Genomic DNA, 14,380 nt, shown 5'->3' on the forward strand with positions numbered 1-14,380 from the left:
AAAAAAAAAAAAATCTTGAAAAAAAAAAAAGAAAGGGCTGGGCTTCGCCGTCCCTGTCCACACATACTAGGTCCAGAGGAGTCTAGGCAGTGAGGCACAGGCCCTGCCTGGAGGTCCACACCCCGAGCCAGGCTGCACTTCACTCTCAGGCAGGGTCACCAGCACCTCAGCCAGCTCCACCCTGAGCACCTCGCTCTAGTGGGGCTGGCTTTCTCCCTCTGCACAGATCGGGCCTCTGCAGGGCCACGGCACTAGGGCGCCATACTTTATTTCTGTGGTTTGCCAGCTTCTAGGTAGGATATCACTGTCGCTGAACAGCAGCTGGACATTGCCTGTACCGCACAGTTCCCGAAGCATGCTGCGCTGTCCTCACCTTTGTTTTCCCAGTTGTATGAGAAGCCTCTCATTGGCCTCACCCCGTGCACAGCGTCAGCACCACCAGGTCGGCGCCTCTCCACCACTGGGCAGCCAGCCAGTGACCAGGTAAAACCACATCTCACTGTCTGCTTTCTCAAGCCATTGCTGGTACCAGCTGGGCAACTTGCATCCTGCAGACAGCCCATGAGCAAAAGTGGGAACACGAAGGCCTTGCTGGGGCTCACACCTATGACAGCTCCCAGTGGAGGAAGGAACTGGGCTGAGCCCTCGGACCTCAGCACCCGCTCCATGTCTGCACAGGGACACGGAGCAGGCAGGACATACAGAGAAGGCTAATGGGAGCAGGGGGTCTGCCTTGTAGATATGGCTGCCCAGGGCTCTGCCTTGGGTCCTGGCAGGAGCTGCCCAAAAGGACAGTGGTGATGGCTCAAACACCACCATGGTCCCTGCAGCTGGAGGTGGGCAGCTGGCTGAGCCCCTCCCGCTAAATGCAGGTCCTTCCCCAAGGGGCAGTTGGAGCAGTGTCCAGGAGAGTACTTAGTACCTAGCAGAGCTAGCCATTGCTTTTTAATTTCTAAGTGGAACCCTTGGATATGAACTTGTTTGACCTGTCCATCCATGGCCGTGCTGTTTTCATATGGAAATTGTCCCCATTTTGGCCTGTGAGAGCCCTTCCCCCTGACACTGGACTGACTTGTGGGCAGTCTCTTGCTTCTCGCTAGCATATGCTCCAGCAGTGTACTGCACATCCTCTTCCACTCATCCGGCACCAGCATTTTCAGCCAGGAAGAGCCAGCCAGTCATGTGGTGGGGTCACTGCTTCCGGCCAAGCTGGTGCCATCCCAGAGAAGGCGAGAGCTGCTGGCCACGCAGGCTGCTGCACACTTGAAATGTGGCCTGGGTGACTGAGGAATGGGACTTTAGATTTCACTTAACTAGAACTATTGCGATAAAATACGCACAGCACAAAATGTGCCACAGGCCACTTCTGTCTATCAGTGCATGCAAAAAGTGATACTGTTGTGGATATTGGTGGACCAGTATTTGTGCAGATACTGTATTTCATTTTATTCAATGTAAGTGGCCACAATGACTATTGCATAATCAATTGGACAACTGTATACCTTCTCAGGGGACAGAACTAAGAAATACATTTTAAAAGAAAGATACTAGGATTGGAGATGTAGCTCAGTGGTAGAGTGTTTGCTTAACACAATAAGACCCTAGATAATTCCCAGCACTGAAAAGAAACTAGTTCATACTAAATTTTGCATTCAAACCCAAAATTCACAGCATTTTCACTTCTTATTTTTTATCTGTGGGTCTTCTCTGAAGCTGAAAGTACTGGCTCCTCATATTATTTACAGGATTACTCGTTTGCTTTATCTCACTTTATAAAACTACAGAAGAGCAAAAACAATATGGTGACCATGACCAAGCTATGGTTTAGACCAAAATGTCCCTCATAGCCTCCTGTGTGGAAGGTGATTGGGTCCAGGGATGAGTTCATAGCAGAATGTGTAGTAGGAGGCCAGGCCAGTTGGAGGAGGTGGCTGTGGCATGACCTGCAAGGTGTGTCTTGCCCCTGCTCCTCCCTTCTCTCTTCTTCCTGGCTGCCATGAGGTACCCTTCCTCCACCAAGCCAGGTGACCATGCAGCTTCTAGCTAGCAACCATGGAGTGAACCCCCAGAAATTGTGAGCCAAAGTAATCCTCTCCTCTAAGCTATAGGGGTCAGGTATTTTGTCCCAGTGACAGGAAAGTGAGTCACACATCATATGCCAGGGTTATTGCAAATGACTTGAGGTTTCTTCACTGTCGCCCTTGGCATATGGTCTACCAGGGGTGCCAAATGACTGTAATCCCAGCATTGAGTGAGGATGAGGCAGGAGGGACTCGAGTTCCTGTCCCATGTGGGCAATTTAGCTAGACCTTGTCTCAAAATAACTAAAAATTTTTTTAAATACTAGGGGTGCAGCTCAGAGGTAGAGCTCCTGCGTTGCATCCCCAGCAAAACACACACACACACAAGGATCAGAAAACACCTGTGACTTGGGTGGGGGAGGTGCAAGCCCTTTCTCTTACAGCAGCCACTGCGGGATGACCCTGTGACTCAGGTCGGCTCCTCAAGGGCAGGATCAGGAGGGCGAGGAGAAGGGGACCCCGCCGGGAAGGACCGGTGTGCGGTGCTACAGGCGCCCCGGCTGTGTCCCAGGCTGCTGCGCTTTCCCCGGAGGATCCAGATTTCGACTCCACAGAAACGCTAGTTTTTCTACGCTGGCGGTCAGTAACACATAAGCCGACCAGGGACGACCTGTCCGGGGTCTGGGGTCGCTGCACCGTCCCCGGGGTCCCCGCTATCCTAGAGAGGAGCTCGCACTGCCCGGGAATAGGGACGACTGCTCCTGCGCGGACCCCGCCCCCGCTCCGCCCCTGGAGCGTTGGTTGCCATGGAACCGCGTGGGCATTCAGCCGCCACTACTGGTGCTTCACCGCCCCCGAGGACCACTGAGAGGTGGGTGCAGGCGGTAGGCGAGCAGTGAAGCCTCTCGCCGGGGATTATATAGGGGGGCTAGGAGTGCAGACTTCGGAGGGCCTGCAGGGGACTTGGGGAAAGGGAGAAGTGGAAGGGGCGGGGCCGTATGCAGGTACCTGAGGTGTCGTGCCGCGTCCCCCACCCCACCGTCCTGCAGAGCTGGCGAGCTACCTTGGCACAGGGCTGCAGAGTACACTCCGTGTTCGGGGCGTGAGAGGTGGTGCCTGTCCCAGAGGCTTCCAGTCCAGCGCTAAGTTGCAAACCCAGATTCTGGAAGCAGTGGTCCTCTGTTAATTTGTTTTCCATGAAGGCATGCTCCTCTTATCTGCATCATTTACTCTGCGGGTATTAAACTACAGACCCCCTGACAGCCGGAGCCAGAGCTCCCTAACAGGGATCCCCTGCATCCCCAGGTGCACCGGTCACCTACCTGTGCAAACTGCAGCAGCTGCTGGAAAGGCGATCCCTCCCTGCCCAAGTCCCCCGTTTGCCACCTGAGAGCCCTCCCACTTGCTGACAGTGGACTCTTTTTGTGGTGCTGATTTCTTTGCTTTTCTTTAATTTTACTACCTGAATATGCATTCCTAACAAAGTTTCACCTATTTTCAAACTTTATATAAAAGGAATAATGTCACTTTTTTTTTTTTTTTTTTTGAAAATCCAGCGCTGTCCGGCGCCAGCCCCTGGCAAGCACATGGCAACAGCTGCTCTGAATTGTCCTCGTGTTTGTCTAGTCGCTGCCAGTCCAGAACATTCCCAGCCTCAGGAGTCTTTCCTGGTCTGACTCTTGGAGGTTCCCACTACTTGCTTCTGTAGAAAGCCCCTCCACTGGGTTTGTCTGCTATTCCCACGTGATCAGAGTCTTGCTGTGCATCTTTGGCAGGAAAGGTGTTGGATTTTCCCTGTCTTACTTTCTGAATTGTGGGGACAAAACCCCCGGACATCCACAACTTAAAGGAAGAGGTTTGTTTAGGCTCACAGTTACAGTCCATGACTGGCTCTGAGGCAGAATACTGCAGGGCAGAGGAGCACAGGGGAGGAGAGCTGATCAATGGTATTAGTCAGTGAGCAGTGAGAGGAGAGGCCCCAGGCCACGCCCCCAGGGGGGCACCTGCAGCCAAGACCCCACCTCCTAACAGGGAGTCAGCTGTCACCCCATGATTCAGTCATCTTCCAAAAGCCCCACCTATGAGCTCATGAGTCCTCCAAGGGACATCAAAATCTAAGCCATACACTCTGTTCCTGGCCCCAAAAGACTCATGTGCATCTCTATGCAAAATTCATTTAGTCCATCTCTAAGAGCCTCTAATGGTGATGGTGGTGTGCTTCATACCCTTTGAGCATGCCCTCATCTGCAGGTTGCAGGCTCTCAGGGCTTCTCTCTTGGGCTGGCTTTGCTGACTGTGTGCAGTCTTCCTCAGGGAACATCTCATGTTCCTGGCTTCTCCAACTTCCTGGAGTCCCCGCTGCCCCTTCAGCTTCACCCTCACGCTTCACACACTGCCCTCTCAGGGCCACACTGCCTGGCCTCTCAGGTCTTCCTTTGATATTAGGGTAGAAGCCTCCCTGACCTCACAACTTTTGCATTCTGCATGCCTGTAAAACCAGCACCATGTGGGTGATTCCAAGATCTGCCACCAGCTCAAGTAGAAGCCAGGCCCCCTTGGGTCATGGCTGCTGAGGCCTCTGAGTGCCTGAATGACTGAGGACTGTGAATTGAATCCTAAGAAACAATTTTCTGGGCCATGGATTTAGCTCAGTGGTGCCTCTGCCTGTGTGACAGGTGGCAGCACCAATGAGCTAAATCCCCAGCATGTAGATACATTTTCTGCCAGAGCCTAATGCACATGGCCTGGAGTCCAACTGATGATGAAGTCCTTGCTTCAGTTGTTCCCAACTGAAACCAGCTGGGCCTGGTCCTTAGCAGTTGTGTTCCTGTCTGATTCTAGCCTTCTGAGCTCTGGCCAGAATCTCCCATCAAACCCACCTTTTAGTTTCTCTAGTTGGCATCTGAAAACCTTTCCAAACTTCTCTCCACCAATTCCAAAGGCTTCTGAACCACATGGTCAAGTAGCTATAAATGACTCCATTCCTGGTATCAAATTTTGTTTTAGATACTGTTTTCATCACTGGGACAGAATACCTCACACCCACAATTTAAAGGAATAGAGTTTTATTTGGGCTCGCATTTACAGTTCATGACTGGGCTGGCTGCAGGGCATGGCAGAGGGACCTGGTGGAGGAGAGCTGCTTCCCTCATGGCAGCTGGGAGCAGAGAAGAATTGAAGAACCGGGGATGGAGATGCATCCTTCCAAGTCGCACTCAAAGTGGCTGCCTCTGTGGGGGACATTCTCAGTCTGCACCATAGCTGTTCTCTTTGGCATTTGCCAGCATTCCACTAGGAAGTAGCTTTCCCCTGCAGGTGAGACTCATTGTCTTGGGAGGTACTCTGAGGTGTGCAGATATGCTGTGCTTCTCAGGTGTGAGCTGGGTGACCCACAGTGGATGACTGCCTCACCCTGCCCAGGCTCTAACGCCATTCGTGGGGCTGCCTCCTCCCTGTAGACTCCACCACCACAGCCCAGCACAGCCTGCATCACCTGCCTGCCCAGGCTCCTGCTTAAGGGTGAAGGAAGGGAAGAGGGAGAGCAAGACCACGTCTCCTCCCTCCTCCTTCTTAGAAGTCCATTCCTGCTCTTCACTGGCTATACTCATGAATCTTCAGGGCCACACGGTGTCACGCCTCTGAGTCATGCCCCTGGGCCGCTGAAGCCACTGAGGCTGCTTCCAGCTGTGGTCCCTTTGCATTGTGTGTTAGAGTTGAACTGTGGTTTCTTGTGGGATTGTATTGAGACAAAGTGGGCCCCCGACCCAGGGTAACTGGCACCTGGGAAAAAGAGAAACCAGAATGCAGAGGTGCACAGAGAGGAGTCACATGAAGACTGGGTGGAGAGCTCCCCGCAGCCAGAAGGGGCCCAAGCAGTGCCTCCCTTGGTACCTTCAGGGGCGCGTGGCCCCACCGGCCTATGGGGACCCATTTCTGCAGTGTAAGCCCCTGATGGTGGTTCTTCATTGCAGCAGCCCCAGAAGTCAGTGCCACATGTCAGAGCTCCTGGAGGCTGGGCGCCAAGGGGAGGTCTGGCCAGGCCCTGGCAGTCACATCTTTGCTCCTGAGGCTCCATGGCAGAGAACTCAGGCTGCTACTCAGCAACATGGAGCCAGGAGGCTGGCTGCCTGGGTCATCAGCAGCCCAAGGTTATCACAAGGTCCTGTGGTGGACACAGGTTCCATGCTCCAGGCATGTGGCCAGCAGGGGCCATGGAGCAGGTAACCGGGCCCTGGTGCCCAGGAGTGCGAGTGGCACAGGATGTGGAAGGCAAGGAAATGTATCCTCTCCCTGTCTCCATAAGGGAGTAAGGTGTGGGAGGACAGACCTGGGCACTGTGGGGCCAAAAAAAGAGAGGGAGCCGGGCAGGAGCCAGAGATGGCACAGGAATGCAGACTCCTGGTGTTGGCCTCGGAGTCAGAAAGAGCAGTATCCTTAGTCAGGACAGAAGTGACTTCATCCCAGCTGGAATGTGTCTGGTTTAAAATAATGCTGAAGCTGGGCGTGGTACACCCTGGGAGGCTGAAGCAGGAGAATTGAAAGTTGGAGTCCCTAGCAACTTGATCTTCAAACAAAATACACAGACAGGGCTGGGGATGCTGCTCAACATGTAGGCCCTGGGTTGCGACCGTCTTCTGCTCTGTGGTGCAGAGCCTCCTCCTCAGACTCACCTGTACAGAAGTTCTTGACTCCACGCTGGGGACTCTGCTGGGGTCTCCTCAGCAGCTCTTGACCGGTGCTTTCCTGAGCAAATCGAGACCTTGGTGCCCCTTCCAGCGCCTGACCCCAAATCTCTCTCTCATCTCATTGTCTCTGTGCCTCTGTGTCTTTCTCTGACTCTTTCTCTCTCTGTCTCTCTGTCTCTCTCCTGCTTGGGCTTAAGGAATCTCTAAAGCAAAATGGGAAGAAGACATCCTGACATTGAGTCTCCAACACCCGAACCCACCCTTTCTTACAGTATTGAGACTTTCTTTTTTTATCAAACTTTTATTGTGGAAAAATTTCAACATGGGGACAGCAGGGAGGGTTCTGTGAACCTGGGTCCCCACCATCCTGCCGCAGCGGTGTCCTGCGGGGTCCCCGATCCCTGTATCCAGTCCCCTGCCTGGTTCAGCTCTGGTGACAAGGTCAGGAAAAGCCTGAGGCAGAACCCCCCCACACACACGCAGCTCCCCTCACAGGCAGAGGCTCCTCTGCAACAGCCTCGAAGTCGTTCTCAGCTGCATCAGAGGTCAGGAAACTCCTGCACCCAACACCCTCTGCCCTGGGGCTCAGCACTGACTTGGGGCACAGAGCTGTTCACATGAGCCAGGATCCTGGCTACGGTCCACATGGCAGTGGCCCCTGCACCCAAATGGCTCTTCCCTCCCATTCCACCCTTGTGTGTGTGTTGAGGAAACTGGGTCATTTGTCCATTTATTTTTTTGTTTTTTATTTAACTGGGGATCGAACTCGGAACCTTGCGCTTGTGAGGCAGGTGGCGGCACCACTGAGCTGAATCCCCAGTCCTATGTCCATTTATTTTTATGTAAGTCTACTTCAGTGCTGCCTGCGGCCATCTCCGTTTTGTCCTCACAGGATTTGCCTGTCTTTGTCATACCCGTCCTTGTGGCTTTGATGTGACTTGCTAGTGATAGCTTTTCCAATCCCATTTTCTGTTATTTGTTCTGGTAAATAGGAAGACATTTGAATTTTATTACTGAAGTTGTATCTAGCAACACTGCCAAGTTAATAATTTTAATAATCTGACTGTGTATTCCTTTGGATTTTCTACATATATAATCGTTTTATCTGAAAATAATGACCTTTCCTCCTTCTGATCCTTAGCCTGTCATTCCTGCTGCAATGATAGCTCTGGGTGGGCAAAGCTGGTGAACACTGAGAAGTAGCTTTAGTGAGTGTCAGCGTTCTGTCCTTTTGTTCTTCTTTTTCTTCTTTTTGCAGTGTTGGGTATCAAACCCAGGCCCTTGTGTATGCTAGGCGAGCGTTTCCCCACTGAATTGTGCATGCAGGTCCTTGTTCTCAGGTGTAGGTGTTTTTGGTTTTGGTTTTTTTCTGAGACAAGGTTTCACTGTATACAGGCTGGCTTCAAACTCCTGGTGATCCTCCAGCCTCAACCTCCCGAGGCCTGGGATTACAGGCGTGTGCCACCCTGCCCTAAAAAGTGATGTTATTTTTATGAACCCAATGTGGAATAACTAAATTAACATATCTGTCACCTCAAATACTTCACACTTTTACAGGGAGAACATTTGAAATTTCCTCCCTTGGCAGTTCAGAAATGTACAACACCCTATTACTAACTACTCACTGCTGTGTGGCAGAGCTAGAGAATAAAATTCTGCTGTGGCGAGCCGGTCATCTCTGCACCTCTCCTGTGGTGGCCCGGGCTGGCCAACACCTGGCCCCAAAAGAGCACTGCAGAGTGACCAGGGTGCCGGTGTCCAAGGACGCTGCCCAGCAGTGAGCAGTGGGCCTGAGTGGGTTACCGCCCACTTGTCTTCTGGCTGCTCTTCTCTGATCCAAGTTTGCTGTGTTTGCTGTGTTTGACCAAAATGGGAATGGAAATCGGACTTTCTGGCCACTCTCTCCCATGCTGGCTGAGGTGGTCCACTGCTCCTGTGGGCTGAGCGCCGCTGCGTTTTGGCCACACAGGGCCCTGGGTGCAAGGGCTGTCATCCCCAGCTTTGCCTCGCTGGTGTCGGCTGCTGGGCGCCTATGCGTCTCCCTGTTTACAGTTTATACACAGTGCTTCTCTTTCTGGCCTAAACATACAGTGTAGCACAAGCCTGGGTTTCAGTGCATCTCTAAGTAGTAGAGTGTTTGGCTTTGATTACTGTTTTTTCCAAATCCGGTTTGAGAAGATGCTTCCCTTGAGCTTGGCCATTTAAGTCATTTCTATTCTTGCCTTCACTTGGATTTTAAACTGGCAGCTTCCCAGTGTTTGGCAAGCTCTTCCTGGTTTTTAAAGAAAATGAAATACAACTTTGCCTAGCGCTTGTCATTGTTACTAGCCAGCCACCCAGCCAAGTGTGGCCCCAGGACAGTGGCACTCGCTTTTGAGAGCCTGTCCCCACACGAGAGACCCTGCCATCCTGCTCTGTGCCTGGGGCCCTCCCGAGGGACACCACGCTGTCCCCTGCATCTCCCATTGGCTTTGTCCTGGTAGACAGACCTGTGCTGGGAAAAGACTCTTTCTCTCTCATCAGTGAGGAGGATCTGGACACCTGGGAGTGGCCACAGGAGCCCTGCTCTGGCACTCAGCAGGCAGGCAGCCCACAAGCAGCCTGTCCCTGGGGCATCCGCGGGAAGCTGTGTCCACTGGGAGCTGTGAGAGCCCAGCCCAGTGGTCTGGCTGTTGCCAGCATCTACCTGTGATACATATGGTCCATTCCCAGGGGTGGACGACTGCTTGTGTAGCTGAAACGGTGACTTAAGTGTGTGGGAGACACTCTTTCATCACCAGTCACCATGTTGGCTATCTGGATCGATAGGCATTGAAACCAATCACATTGGAAAGTAAGTGAAAGCCATTCCTTAAGTTTAGCTTTCACAAGACAGACTGAGGTGCTAATGAATGTACCGTTACTTGTTTAACATTCTTTCTTTCTTTTTATTCATTGAGTTTATTGGTACATTTTAGGTTTACTATATGCTGATATTCATCATTGGAAATCTGTACCTTTACATAATCTATCTTGGTTCTTATTTTTCCCTGTCCCACTGCCCTCCCTTCACCCCCTCCACCCTTTCTATTTACACTTTGTTTCTGTTTTTTCCTTTTCTCATATTTATTCCTTTCCCTGTCCCTCCCCAACATTCTTTCTTTAGTGAAAGTCTTTAATGCTAACCTGTGGGCATATGAAACTCTGTACTGCAAGTCCATATGAGCAAGCTCTTAGCATTCCCCAAATGATAGCCAAAGTATGATGAATACTCTGAAGTTCTTTAAAATTTTTTTCTGAATGCCAGGCATGGTGACGCATTCAGGAGGCTGAGGCAGGAGGATCACTGAGAGTTTGAGGTTAGCCTGGGCTACATAGTGAGGCCCTGTCCATGTGTGTTCTGTCATGATAGAATTCATATGCAAGGGGATGTGTCAATCCTAAATGCTGGGCTGCCAGCATTTTTGATAGATTCCCTCACCTGTATAACTGCTACCCCCAATGAAGTACCGCACCCTTCCTTCCATCCCCTGAGTTCCCGACAGCTCTTCCTCCCCCCGGCTGTGTTGCCCACCTCTCTGATTCCTGGTGCACGCCCTATCTCGCCTACACTGGGGCCTCTCTGGGCTCTGGCCTCTTTGACTTGGGGCTGTCAGGGCTCATTTGCCTTGTGTCCGCTGGCGCCTCGCTCTTCATAGCTGAGCATTTTCCCTGTGTGAACGTCCCACAATTTGTTTCTCATTCTTATACTGATGGACATTTGCAGTGTTTCCAGGTTGGCGCTATTAAGAATGGGCTCCTCACTCTAGGACCAGGGATTTAGCTCAGTGGTTCCACCACCTGCTTCGCAAGCACAAGGACCCATGTTCGATCCCCAGTACCAAAAAAAAGAATTGAAGAAGAGAAAATGAAGAACAAGTTGCTCTAACTGTTCTGCTGTGGACGCGCCACTGTTTCTTAGCAGCACGCAGGATTGGGGCTCAGGCTTTGGGAAGCATTTAGAAGCTCCTGGCAGAGGCAAGTCCTGCCTCCTCCCCAGACCTCATGGGGCCAGAATTCTGTATTTCAGGCTTTCTAGCTCCTGTACAGTGATGTCTCACTGTGATCTCAGTTTGCATTTTCCCAGTGACTGTAAATGTCTCAGAAAGTGTCATGTTCTTATTGACCATTTCTGCATATTCTTTTGTCATAGCTGTTCTAAATCTTTTGACTTTAAAATTAGAGTTGGACTTTATACTGTTGATATTTAGGAGCTCTTCATAGCTGTTCTAAATCTTTTGACTTTAAAATTAGAGTTGGATTTTATACTGTTGATATTTAGGAGCTCTTTATATATTCTGGATACAAGGCCTTTGTCTGGTATCTGAACTACAGATATCCTAGTGTGTGGTTTTCTATTCATTTTCTTAATGTATTTTTGTTTTATTTTGTTTTGCTTTGTTTTTTTGTTTGTGTATCTGAACTACAGATATCCTAGTGTGTGGTTTTCTATTCATTTTCTTAATGTATTTTTGTTTTATTTTGTTTTGCTTTGTTTTGTTTTGTTTGTTTTTTTGAGACAGGGTCTCACTATGTAGTTGAGACTGACCTGGAACTCACTATGTAGCCCAGGCTGGTCTCAAACTCACAGTGATCCTCCTGCTTCAGCCTCCCAAGTGCTGGGATTACAGGTGTGCACCACCACGCCCAGCCTCTTAATTTTTTTTTTAAATAAATTCTTTTTTTGTGGGGGGATAGAACTCGGGTCCTTGCGCTTAGCAAGGCAGATGGAGACACCACTGAGCTAAATCCCCAGCCCTCTCTTAATGTATTTTTAATGAGACAGCATGAACCTTTTTTCCCCCTGGAACCAGGGGTTGAACTCAAACTCAGGACTTTGTGCTTGCCAGGCAGGCATGGTGCCACTGTTCAAACTTTTTTTTTTAAATCTGTGATCTTGTTGATCTATATTTTGTAATGATTTCTTTCACAGCTGACTTCTGTCTCCCAGGATGGAGGAAGACGCTGGCCTGGTCCCCTACAAGGATGGCATGGTGGAGGATGGTAGTAAAAACTGCTCACTTCTCTCCAGCAAGGCAGCAAGGGGCCTCGGGCTTTAATTCTGTTCATTGCAGGGACACTGGGTCTATTAAGTTCATATGTTTCCTCAACAAAAAGGAGCTGATATTACTATCTTTAGTTGAAAGAAGGATAAATGAGGGCTGAGAATGTTGAAAGAGGCACTGTCATTTTCTAGTTTCCAGCCTCACTATTGATAAGTTGGGGGCTGTTTTTAACCCAGTCCTTTGAATGTGACCTGTTTTTATTTTCTTCTAGAAGTGTTTAGATTTTCTTCTTAAAATTTCTGATGGTGTGAACTCTTTCTGAGACGCCCTTTTTGGGGTCTTAGGCTGATCCCCAGGCAGCATTTCAGCATGGGCCCTGGGTTCCGGCCAGCATGGCCTCCAGTTCCGGGGATGGGTGGCAATGGGCCGTGCTACCCACTGTCCTCCCTCTGTCATGCTCCTGTGATGGCCGGCTCTGTGCATTCCAAATTCCTTTTCGGTCATTTTTACAGAGATTGAACAGCCACATGGTAATAAACCCAGAAGTTCAACTTGCCATGTTTTGCTGGAAGTCTGTGGTGATTTCCTAAGACAAGAATTCTCAAGAACCCCTCTACTTTATTTTTTTCCAGTATTGGGGATTGAACCAAGGGCCTTTGCTGGCCCTTTCTAATTGTTTATTTTGAGACAGGGCTTCACTGATAAGTTGCTAAATTGCCCAGGCTGGGCTTGAATTTGTGATCCTCCTGCGTCAGCCTCCCAGAGTTCTGGGATTACAAATGTAGACCAACATGCATGATTTAAAAATTGTTGGAGGGGCTGGGGATTTAGCTCAGTGGTTCTGCCGCCTGCCTTACAAGCACAAGGACCCAAGTTTGATCCCAGGCACCAAAAAAAAAAACATTTTTTTTGGAGACATAGGAGGTTTTAAGTATGTTGGTTCTGTCTTTCCATGTTTACTGTGTGAAAAAGTGAAGCTGAAAAGATTTTAGTATTTATTAATGCACAATAGCAATAATGAGCTGCTGTTAGACTGGCATCTGGTCCATAGACTCCTATGTCCAAGAGGCCTCCAGCAACCCTAGTACACACACAGGAAATAACAGGAAAAGGCTGGCATGTGACAGTACAACCTTGAGCACAGGTTTAGTCTGGAGACCCCTAAGGAAGTCTTGGGGGCCCTCCTTCCTTGACCCCACTTTGAAAACCTCTTAGCCCATCCACTTTGAGACTTGAACTCTTGATCTGCTGTTTATTTGAGGGGTTTTTTAAAACTCATTGTTGTCACTTGTTTGTTTTTGAGACAGGATCTCACCACATAGTCCAGACTGGCTTTGAACTCTGTATAGCCCAGGCTGGCCTCCAGCTTCCAGTGATATTCCTGCCTCAGCCTCCTGAATGCTAGGATTACAAGCACATCCTGCCACACCTGGCTGTTTGTTTTTGTTTTGTTTTGTTTTGTTTTGTTTAGATTTTTTTTTTTTAACTCTTCTTGCCTTGATTTCTAGAAACAGACAAGTTAGAGGATCCAGAGTTTGAGATGAATTGTGGCCCTCTGGTCACGGAGAATGCGATTGCCCCTGAGCAACCCTGGTAACTCTTGGGGGAAAGGAGCAACTCCCCCACCTGGGTGCAGCCTCTGCAGTAGGGTGTGTAGCTGCAGGTGAAGGTGAACCGGGTCATCCGAGCTGTGGACCGAGTAGGTGGCAGCCACTGGTGTTTCACTCCCAGTCCCAGGAAGGAAGGAGGCACTGATGCTAAGAAAATGAAGCCGGAGACCTTGGCCACAGACAGGCTGCAGGCATCTCAGCTGCACAGGAGCCTGGAGCTCCTGGACCAAGCATTCGAGGAGAAGGAGCTGTTCCTCCAGAAGACCCGGTGAGCCTGCTCCAGCAGCCCTGTGTCCAGAAGCGGCCCTCAGGCTCCGAGGACAGAGCCCTCTGGGTTTCAGTCTGTTGCTCTGAACCAAGGGGGCCCCAGCACAGAAGCAGGGTCCTGCCCGTAGCACCCAGTGGCTCTGGCTGCACAGACCCAGGGAACCTCCTGGCCCCGCATGGTCCTTGGGTGCTGTGCTGTGTGGCCATGGTGGGGTTCTCCAGAGTTGGATGGGGGAGGCCCTGCCTACATTGCTCATTAGTCAGAGACCGCTGATGGATGCGGTGCCCCCAGCCCCAGCCTGGCCCAGGGAGAGCGGGGTGGAGCTCCCAGGTGGAGCTTCAGGGGCCACAGCCTGACTGTCTGCAACGCCTCAGAGAGGAGCTGTGCGCCTGTCGCCAGAGGATGGACCTCCTGAGCAAGCAGCAGGCGACTGTGGCTGAAGAGGTCACCCGGGAGAGAACAACCAGCAACATGTAGGCATCTGTGGCTGGGATGGGGAGCTTGGTGTCCAGATGGGGCAGGAGCAGATAGCCGCCCTGGGCCAGGCTGGCTGGGGACGTCAGCTTGGGCCCAAGGTCAGGACGCTGCCCTGTGATGCACCCAGCTCCTCTTCAGGCAGACCTGCCTGAGTCTGGGGTGCACAGAGTACCCTAGACCTGACTGGTGGCTCGGAACCCACCCTGGAGCCATAAACGTGCTGGGCAGCACCACACAGCATGTCCTCGGGTCAGTGACCCTCAGACCCTTCTCATGGACAGGGCTCCACAGGGAC

At 50.9% G+C, this 14,380-nt stretch overlaps 1 protein-coding gene across 16 annotated transcripts in view; it reads left to right on the plus strand.

The window, feature by feature from the left end:
• The first annotated feature begins 2,812 nt into the window (after window positions 1-2,812).
• The window catches only part of Cfap74 (cilia and flagella associated protein 74), a 37,762-nt gene continuing 26,194 nt past the window's right edge, over window positions 2,813-14,380 (plus strand). For 13 of the 16 annotated variants that reach the window (XM_033767494.1, XM_033767484.1, XM_033767488.1 and 10 more), the window contains exons 1-5: window positions 2,815-2,892; window positions 11,658-11,728; window positions 13,239-13,323; window positions 13,462-13,608; window positions 13,983-14,081. In XM_033767494.1, coding sequence (XP_033623385.1) covers window positions 11,677-11,728; window positions 13,239-13,323; window positions 13,462-13,608; window positions 13,983-14,081 — 383 coding nt within the window. In that variant the 5' untranslated portion in view covers window positions 2,815-2,892; window positions 11,658-11,676. Of the gene's footprint in view, window positions 2,893-11,657; window positions 11,729-13,238; window positions 13,324-13,461; window positions 13,609-13,982; window positions 14,082-14,380 lie in introns of all 16 variants that reach the window. The other 3 variants (XM_033767486.1, XM_033767493.1, XM_033767485.1) reach the window with 2 other exon arrangements.

The sequence above is a fragment of the Fukomys damarensis genome, unplaced genomic scaffold (assembly GCF_012274545.1).
Source record: "Fukomys damarensis isolate Sample0158 unplaced genomic scaffold, DMR_v1.0_HiC HiC_scaffold_23, whole genome shotgun sequence".
In the NCBI taxonomy this organism is placed as follows: Eukaryota; Metazoa; Chordata; class Mammalia; order Rodentia; family Bathyergidae; genus Fukomys; species Fukomys damarensis.